Below are 9794 nucleotides of genomic sequence, written 5' to 3' on the forward strand. Positions count from 1 at the left end.
CACATCTGAGCAAGCAGAACAATTTCCAAGCAGAAAACGTGATGGTTCCTCCTGGGAATGGGGTTGTAGTCCCCGACCTCCAGGAAGGCCAGCTGGAGGCGAGGAGTCGCATCTGGATGGCGGTGGTGAGACAGGGAACCCTGGCTTTGGGCCAGCCCCAGCCACCCTTCCCTTCCCTTCCACCCACAGCCATGAAGAATGCCACATTCCAGATCACCCCAGATGTGATCAAAGAGAGCGAGAACATACAGCTGGGCCAGGATCTGAAGCTGTCGTGCCACGTGGATGCAGTGCCCCAGGAGAAGGTGACCTACCAGTGGTTCAAGAACGGCAAGCCGGCACGCATGTCGAAGAGGCTGCTGGTGACTCGCAATGACCCCGAGTTGCCTGCCGTCACCAGCAGCCTAGAGCTCATTGACCTGCACTTCAGTGACTACGGCACCTACCTGTGTGTGGCTTCCTTCCCCGGGGCACCTGTGCCCGACCTGAGTGTCGAGGTCAACATCTCCTCTGAGACAGGTGGGCAGCTGGAGATGGGGCAACAGGGAGGATGGAAGGGGCTGGAGAGCCCCACAGAGGGGAGGGGGCAGCAGCTTGAGAAAGGGAGGCCACAGTGAGGAGGACACCATTTGTTCATGCTGCATGCATTATGTGCATATATATGCATTATATGCCAGGCACTGTGCTAGGCACTGCAGCAAAGTGGTAGGCAAAACAGCTTCTGCCCTCATTGGACTTACTAGCAAATGTGTTTCAGATTATCCCACAAATAAAGATATCACTGCAAACTGTGATGCATGAGAGTCAGGAAAGTTTCCTAAGATAGCTTTGATCTAGATCTGAGGGAGGGGCAGGATTTTAGTAGCCACAAGAGAGCAAGAGAGGTAGAAGAGAAAGGCAGGCCAAGGAATCAGCATGTGCAAAGGCACTGAAGCAGGAAAGTCCATGAACCATTTGGAGCCCTGAAAGAAGGAGAGTGTGGCTGGGAGAATGGAGTCAGATGAGAGTGGAGAGGTTGGCAGGGGCCAGATTTTGCAGAGAATTTGGGTCTTTATACCAATAATTAAAAAAAAAAAGATAATGAAATAATAGCCAACATTTAGAGAGTGTTCACAGTATGTTCTGATGATTTTGTATTTATCTCATTCACGTTCAAGATTTACTATGTGGGGTAGATGGTTCATCTTCAGGTTTTAGAGATGAAGAAACTTAGGCTCAGAGAGTTTCACACATCAACAGATGGTGGAGCTGGGATTCAAACCCAGGCAGCCTGACTTCAGATCTTGCTCTCAAGCCACCCCTGAAAGGTTTACACTTGGAAAAAGAGTTTGGAGGGAGTGACTCTGAACAAAGTCTCTGGAATTTCATCTCCAGCCCCCCACTACCTTGTACTGAGTTGCTGGCTGACTTTGGCTAAACCTCTTTGACTCTCTGGGCCTCAGTCTCTCATCTATGAGACACTGGACCAGATGGCCTTGGAGGCCCTTCCCATCCTGATACCTGAACAGGGAGGAGCCAGGTAAAGCTGGAGGCATCAGGAAAGGCTTCCAGAAGGAGACAGACCTGAGCTGGGCTTGGGAGTGAACTAGGCTCCATGGATTCCACAAATCCATTTCTTAAATCCTGAGCCATGTCCTGGGTGAGGAGCTGGGGAACCGAGCCCTGAACACCACAGCCCCATGCTCAGAGCTCACTGCCTAGCCAGGGAGATAGGCCTGTTGTGGAGGGGTCAGGCAAGGTGCAAGAAAAGGAAGAACAAACCTTAGATAAGACTCGGGAGCTAAACATGGGGCCTGCAGAGCATCCTGGGGACATGAGAGAAGGACCAGGCTGCCTGGGGTCATCAGGGGAGACGACTTCTTAGAGGAGCCAAGTGCCATGTGAGCACTTGGTGTAGGGAACAAGCCCAGGAGAGGAGGGACAGGAAGCCCCCAAGGTATATGAAACTTGCTGTATCCAGGAAGTATGTTCCTTACAAGTGGATCCCACAGCTGGGACTCAGGATGGGAAAGGGAAGATGAAGCTGAGGGTTGACAGAGGTAAGAGCTTTGTTTCAAAGCCAAGGGGTTTGAGTTTTAAACTGAGGATAGTATGGCCTCAAAAAGGGGGTACAGCCCTTTAGCTTGTGGGGCATAACAGGGTTGGGAGCTGGGATGTTTTAGAAATAGGGAAAGCAATGAGGGTACAGGGCCATTTCCTTCATTTGGCTTATAAGCTTGATGCCTAGGGCATGGAAGCTTTTAAAGAACCTATGGAAATGGAGTAGAATTGGAAAAATAAATTAATTGGCTCCAAAATACAAAAGGAAAACTACAGAATTAAAGTCAATAAATGTATAACTGTTTACAGAGCATAAATTATGCCAACTAGATAACTGGACCTCAACTTGCCTTGTAGAGTTATTTACAATTGATATTTAATGAAGACATTTTAACTTGTTTGATGTGATATGAGATGGGACCCATGGAAGTCTTTTTTTTTTTTAATTGGAGTATAATTGCTTTACAATGTTGTGTTAGTTTCTGCTGCACAGCAAAGTGAATACACAGTGTATACACAGGTATATGTATACAAATATCCTCTCTCTGGAAGTCTTTAAAGACTTCATTTGGGCAGCGTGTTGAGTTGGATTAGGTTTGGCTGTGAATGACAGAAAAAGTCTAAATAATAGTGGCTTTAAATGAGCTATATATGTATTTCTTCTTCTTCTTCTTCTTGTAAAAGTGAGCAGTCCAGGCTGGAATAGTAGCTCTGCTCCATCAAGTCCTCAGAGCCCCAGGCTCCATCTCATCTTGCTATTCTGTTCTCCTTAGCATGTGCCACCTCGTCCACAATGGCAGTGCCAGCTGCAGCTATCAGTCTGCATTCCAGCCTGCAGGAAGGAGGAAGAGAGGCACAGCCTCTCCCTTTAAAGACCCCACCGCCTTGGCCAGAATTTAGTCACATGACCACAGCCAGCCATAAGGCAGGCTGGGAAGTAGTCTTCATTCTGGCTGTGTGCCCTGCAAAAGCCCAGATAGTCTATCACTTTGGAAGGAAGGGTGAGGATGCTGGGGGACCGACTACGGATCTGTGATTACACTCCAGAAAGAGAAGATGGAAGCTTTCACTAGAGCAGGGCGGGTGGGCTGGAGAGAGGGGATTAAGGGAGAAGCTATTCAGCAGAACTATTTAAAAAGTGGAACCCCCTACCCACCAAATAAATGAATGAAAAATGGAATCCCTCAAACTTAGTAATGTTGGGGTTAGGAGATAAATGGAATCGGCCTGGACGACTTCAGTACTCTTTCTGAGTTGGGAGACCTTGAGAGGTAGAGGCCCAGGAAGTGGAGAGGGTTTGGGGGAGGGGAGTTCTACTTTGGAGAAACTGCAGGATCTGTGGGCGCTCTGGGATGGGAAAGGGAGGTTCGAACGTAGGGGGAGGGAAGCAGACGCCCCAGAGCAGAGGTCTGGGTTGGGGTGGGGTCGGGGGAAGCTCTAACCTGGCTCCTATCTCTCCCCGGCCCCACAGTGCCGCCCACCATCAGCGTGCCCAAGGGCAGGGCCGTGGTGACTGTGCGCGAGGGCTCGCCAGCTGAGCTGCAGTGCGAAGTGCGGGGCAAGCCTCGGCCGCCTGTGCTGTGGTCCCGCGTGGACAAGGAGGCCGCGTTGCTGCCATCGGGGCTGCCCCTGGAGGAGACCCCTGACGGGAAGCTGCGGCTGGAGCGCGTGAGCCGCGACATGAGTGGGACCTACCGCTGCCAGACCGCTCGCTATAATGGCTTCAACGTGCGCCCGCGCGAGGCCCAGGTGCAGCTGAACGTCCAGTGTGAGTCCCACCGCCCCACCCAGACTACGGTCCGAGCTGTCCCTCCCAGCCTCCTTCACCCCCACCCTCCACGTCCGACCAAACCCCTCCGCCTACTGCTGGTACCCCAACCCCTCCTTGACCCCCGTGCTGTAGGACATGGAGGTCCATGACCCTTGCGGCACTTGTACCCCATCTTCATTCCCGGGGACACAGTGAGCAAAGAACTGATTTTGACAAGTGGAAATGAGAGTTTGAAGGAAGAAGAACCTTCAAGGGAACGGTGTGCCTCAGTGTGATGATGAGAGCTAACCTGCGCTGTGTGCTTAGTCGCTCAGTCGTGTCCGACTCTTTGCGACCCCATGGACTGTAGCCCGCCAGGCTCCTCTGTCCATAGGGATTCTCCAGGCAGGAATACTGGAGTGGGTTGCCACACCCTCCTCCAGGGGATCTTCCCAACCCAGGGATGGAAGCCAGGTCTCCTGTATTGAAGGCGGATTCTTTATTCTCCGAGCCATCAGGGAAGCCCGATAGTTAACCTGCCATGTGTCAAACACTGTTCTGAGTATCTTAATGCACTAACTCATGTAGTCCTTCACAGCTCTCTGTATAGATTCCATTATTCACCCATTTTTACAAATAGGGAAACTGGGTCACACAGACATTAAGAAACTTTCCTAAGATCTCACAGCTGTTTAGAGGCAGAGCTGGGCTTTGAACCTAAGCCATCTTGCTCCGGGGATCATGCTCTAAACCCTGACGTTGTGTTGCTTTTCATCACACGGGGTGAGGGGACCATTTGAGGCACGAATAGAGGCCCCGTCTGGGAAACTCGGCTGGAAGTTACGGCAGGGAGGAGTAGGCATCTGCAGGTCGGGAGGTGTGGCTGTTGAGTACGCTGTGTGTGTCCGCCCAGAGACCCTTCCAGGCTGGGGGTGGCGGGTGGGGAGGGCGCGGGCGTAGGGGTGAATGCGTCGCCTCCCCGTGGGGCAGCTCCTCAGATCTTACCCGGTGGGGAGAGGCCCCGCTGACCGCCGCCCCCGCCCCCAGTCCCGCCGGAGGTGGAGCCCGGCTCCCAGGACGTGCGCCAGGCGCTGGGCCGGCCGGTGCTCCTGCGCTGCTCGCTGCTTCGAGGCAGCCCCCAGCGCATCGCCTCGGCTGTGTGGCGCTTCAAGGGGCAGCTGCTGCCTCCGCCGCCCGCCGTCCCCGTCGCCGCCGAAGCCCCCGACCACTCCGAGCTACGCCTCGACGCCGTCACCCGCGAGAGCAGTGGCAGCTACGAGTGCAGCGTCTCCAACGACGTCGGCTCGGCCGCCTGCCTCTTCCAGGTCTCGGGTGAGCGTCTCGGCGGCCCCGCCCACCTGGGCCCAGACTCCGCCCACCTCCAGTCCCGCCCACTCCCGGCCTGGAGCTCCCCCCCTTCCGCGCACGTGCACCCGGTTTGTGCATGGGATTTAGGCCCCCTGCCTTGCCAGGAGCCGCCCCTGCCAGGTGTAGCCTTCGCGCAGGCCTCTCGGATCTAACAGGGACCTCTTGTCTCAGCCCTCCCCACTCCATACGTCCACTCTAGCCTTCCCGTTTCAAGGGCCATTCAGACCTGGCCTCTGACAGCCCCACCCCTGCTCAAGCCTTCACCAGGCCTAGGCTTCACCCCTCCAGAGCCCTTGGGTACTAGCCCTTGCTGGTTCTCACCACGCTCACACCCAGCCTGTATGAGGCATAGGCTTCACCCCTTCCAGCTCTCTGCTTACACTTGTTCGGGTAGCAGGCAGCGCGGTCTTTCCAGCTGGGTCCACAATTAGGTTTAGACTCACCCGCTCAAGCCCTGGCTACCACCCCATCTCAGCCATCACTCTTCAAGGCCCTCTTCCTTTGTCCTTGACCCCCAAAGCTGCATATAGGGAATCTGTTCCTGACTGCAGGCCTGGTGTGAGGGGCCTGAGCCGTAGCTTGGGGGGAATGGAGAAGACGCCCCGCCTCGGCAGCTTCCCTGGAACATGGAGGGTGGCGCTGGGCCAGCCAGCACACAGTTCCTGAACTGTCACTCTAGACGTCCCTTTCAGTCCTATGTCTTCAAGTCATTTGAGAGGGCACTTTGAGGCTGCAGCTGGGCAGAAAGGGGTGGGGGTCATGGTGAGAGCAGAGGGTAAAGGAAAGGAGCAGATAGGATTGCCGAATCACCCCATCTCCACCTCCTGTGGGGAAAGCCAGCTCCCTGCCAGAAGCAGCGCCCCGAGGAGAGCCCGGATGTTCCTGTCCCCCATTTTACCGCACCCTGGTTCTCCCCACAGCCCCCGACTGGCCTGGTATCCCTTTAGCTCTTTTCTGGATCTCCTCACCCAACAGTGGGGGCTAGGACCGCAGGTCACTGGCCACCTCCCCAATCCTTCCCCACCCCACCCAGCCCTGCCAGCCAGAGGCCCCTGTGACATTTCCCACCTCCCTCCCCCTCTCTCCTGTTCTCCCACGCTTTCCTGGTCTCCCCACCTCTTGGTCTCTATCACTCTTCCCTTCCTTCTGCCTCAAAATCTTTGACCCTTCTTGGCGTCTTCTCCCCAATGCTCGTCCCCTGTGTCTTCTCTAACATCTCTTCTCTGTGTCTCTCCATATTTCTCTTTTCTGGCCTTTCCTTGGCCTTTCCATTCCATCCTCACCAACACCACCTCTTGGATTCCCAATCTCCCTTTCCTCCTTCTGCAACCTTCCCTGCCGCCCTCATTCTCCCCAATCTCCTCTTCTCCCACCGCCTCCTCTCCTCACAATATTCCTTGTTTTTGTCTCCCCCCATCCTGCTCTCTGTTCCGCCCATCCTCTCCTGTCTCCCTCTCCCATACCTCCTTTCTCTGTGTCTCTCCCCAACCCCACCCTTCATGGCCCCGTGCCCCGCTCCCTACCCTCTCAGCCAAAGCCTACAGCCCGGAGTTTTACTTCGACACCCCCAACCCCACCCGCAGCCACAAGCTGTCCAAGAACTACTCCTACATGCTGCAGTGGACCCAGAGGGAGCCTGACGCTGTTGACCCCGTGCTCAACTACAGACTCAGTGTCCGCCAGGTGGGCCAAGAGGGACAGGGGCCCAGGTGCAGGCTGGCCCTGGGAGTGCTTGTCAAGCCAGGGGAAGGGGTTGAAGACACATTGACCTTCTTACAGAAGGCTCTTCTGAGCCAGAGCCACAGTGTTCTGGACACAGCAGCAGGAGCTGGGAGGCTCTAGGGACCTATCCCTGCTGAACCCGTGCTCTGCGCACAGCCCTAGGAATGAGGCAGTAGTCTGCTGGGTTCATGTGGGAGAAGGGAGCAGAGCCGTTTCTGCTCACAAAACACAGAGTCTGCTCTTACATCAGAAGCTTAAAGTAGGAGCTTAAGTCTCACCCACAGGGTCTCTAGGATGCAGGGCCAGAGCTACTCTGCTGGTCTCGTGTCCAGTCTCGTTCCATGTGGTTCCACCCAGCTAAGGGGTAGTTGGGTGGAGGGTAATAGTGTGACCCTGGGGCAGACTGCCTAAGCTAAACATCAGTTCTGTTTTAATTTGGGCAGGCTACATCTGTTTGGCCTCAGTTTCTTCATTTGTGAAATGGAGGTAGTTATAATATTCCACCTGATAGGGCTGTTATCTTGAGGATTAAACAAGTTAAAAATCACATCACATTTGGAGCAGTGCCTAGCACACATTAATTGTTCAATACTTGTTCATGTGTGTGCTCAGTTGTGTCTGACTCTTGCGACCCCATGTACTGTAGCCCACCAGGCTCCTCTGTCCATGGGATTCTCTAGGCAAGAATACTGGAGTGGGTTGCCGTTTCTTCCTCCCGACCCAGGGATTGAACATCTCTTATATCTCCTGCATTGGCAGGTGCATTCTTTACCATTGCCCCCAGACAGCCCAGGAGGGGGGCGTGGAAGGGGCGATTGCTCTCTTACAGATGAGGAAACTGAGGGCCTGGCTTCCTAGTCCTTTGCTCTTTCTGCTCCTCAAATGCTGCCCCCTCAAAGTCACGCCAGGGTCTGGGCAGGTGCTCAGGTGGAGGGCATGGCTTGTTGGGCATCTGGGACTCCCTGTATCTACAGTTGAATCAGCACAACGCCCTGGTGAAGGCCATTCCGGTGCGGCGTGTGGAGAAGGGGCAGCTGCTGGAGTACATCCTGACCGACCTCCGAGTGCCCCACAGCTACGAGGTCCGCCTCACGCCCTACACCACTTTTGGGGCTGGAGATATGGCCTCCCGCATCATCCACTACACGGAGCGTAGGTGGTGGTGGCGGCGGTGGCGGTGGGATAGGTGGGCCCATCTCATGCTCAGGGGACCCCTCCATATTTCCTGCATGGTTCCTGAGCTTGGGGTTCCCCAATCTGCAGTGTCCTACTCTGTTACTGCAGGCCAGGTGCCTCTGGCCCCCAGTCCTGCTCTGGGGACCCTGTTTCCTGGTCCTAAGCCCAGGCACCCTCTGCACAGCCCTACACCTTGGTTCTGACTTGGTTTTCCTGCTTGCTTTCTCAGCCATCAGCTCTCCCAATTTGTCAGGTGAGATACCCCTGCCTACTTCTCTTTCCTTTAGGGTCACAAAGGTTCCCCGGTGGGGGGAAGGGACCCGCAAGAGATACCCAGAGAGAAAATAGCGTGGAGGCTCGCCATTGGCAGGAGAAGCAGGAGGGAGCAGGGCTGGGTTTGGAGATATTTGCATCCGGGATTTATTTTGGGGCTTAAAGGCTTGAAGGGAGAGTGGAATCAAGAGGACATCTCTAACTCAGGGTCTTTTGTCCTCACTCAGCACTGTTCACTGTCCCCAGAAGAAAAATGGAAAGATCAGGTTAATCCACTTTCTCTGTTCCCTGGGGCAGGGGTCCTTAATCTGAGATCCATGAACTGACTGCCCCCCAAATGATCAGGGTGGGCCCATGAAACTGGAACCTGGAAGGGCCTACAAGTACTTCTTTATTTTCCCTAACTTCTCACAGAAATTTAACATCCCCTTCAATGATGCATGTAGGAATATGGTATAATCATTACCTGATTGACTTTGTCACCAGTGGAAATCCAGTGTTTTTACACCACCTAAAAGTTGTTGCAGCCATCTGTAAACGTCATTTCCATTCATTAGTATTTCAAAACTACCATACTTAGACCTAACACTAGATCTTATGATTTAGTTAGAGAAGCCCACTTATTATTATCTCAAGCATTTGTTTTTTGATGACTGTATTTCAGCATAATATGATTTCCTTTGTAACCCTACGCTTTTCATTTTATACACCTAAATAATCTGCAGTGGGGTCCTTAACTTCATTAGACGTCAGAAGGGTTTGTGGCACCAAAAAGGTTAAGAAGTCCTGATCGAGAAACAGATGTGTCAGGGGCCCTGTTGCCTGGTTTCTGGAGCCTTGGGATCCTGGGCCCACTACTTGGATGTTTGGGAGCTGCCTTGGGGGTGACCAGGAAGTTAAAACTGGATGAGGAGACCCGAGCAGGCTGACCCTCTTTGTCTCACTCCCTGCCCACCCTGCCCTGACTGCAGACAACACCTGCCACTTTGAGGATGAGAAGATCTGTGGCTACACCCAGGACCTGACAGACAATTTTGACTGGACCCGGCAGAATGCCCTCACCCAGAACCCCAAGCGCTCCCCCAACACTGGTCCCCCCACTGACATAAGTGGCACCCCTGAGGGTGAGGAGATGGCCTGCTGCTCGGAACGGAGAACTGCCTCAGGGAGAGGTCTAGCGCTGGGGAGCCCTGGTCTGAGGGAGACCCAGCCCCGCCTCAGGGAGCCCCAGGCTGAGGGAGACACAGCCCCGCCTCAGGGAGCCCCAGGCTGAGGGAGACCCAGCCCCGCCTCAGGGAGCCCTGGTCTGAGGGAGACACAGCCCCGCCTCAGGGAGCCCCAGGCTGAGGGGAGACACAGCCCCGCCTCAGGGAGCCCTGGTCTGAGGGAGACACAGCCCCGCCTCAGGGAGCCCTGGTCTGAGGGGAGACACAGCCCCGCCTCAGGGAGCCCCAGGCTGAGGGGA

The 9794-nt window shown here is 54.6% G+C and overlaps 1 protein-coding gene across 1 annotated transcript in view; it reads left to right on the forward strand.

Moving 5' to 3' along the window:
* The window catches only part of MDGA1 (MAM domain containing glycosylphosphatidylinositol anchor 1), a 59485-nt gene that overhangs the window by 42499 nt on the left and 7192 nt on the right, over positions 1–9794 (forward strand). The window contains exons 7-13 of the mRNA XM_040249778.1: positions 190–519; positions 3512–3808; positions 4838–5122; positions 6690–6841; positions 7855–8032; positions 8286–8309; positions 9301–9453. Of these exons, the coding sequence (XP_040105712.1) occupies positions 190–519; positions 3512–3808; positions 4838–5122; positions 6690–6841; positions 7855–8032; positions 8286–8309; positions 9301–9453 (1419 nt within the window). The remainder of the gene's footprint in view (positions 1–189; positions 520–3511; positions 3809–4837; positions 5123–6689; positions 6842–7854; positions 8033–8285; positions 8310–9300; positions 9454–9794) is intronic.

The sequence above is a fragment of the Oryx dammah genome, unplaced genomic scaffold (assembly GCF_014754425.2).
Source record: "Oryx dammah isolate SB20612 unplaced genomic scaffold, SCBI_Odam_1.1 HiC_scaffold_11, whole genome shotgun sequence".
NCBI lineage: Eukaryota > Metazoa > Chordata > Mammalia > Artiodactyla > Bovidae > Oryx > Oryx dammah.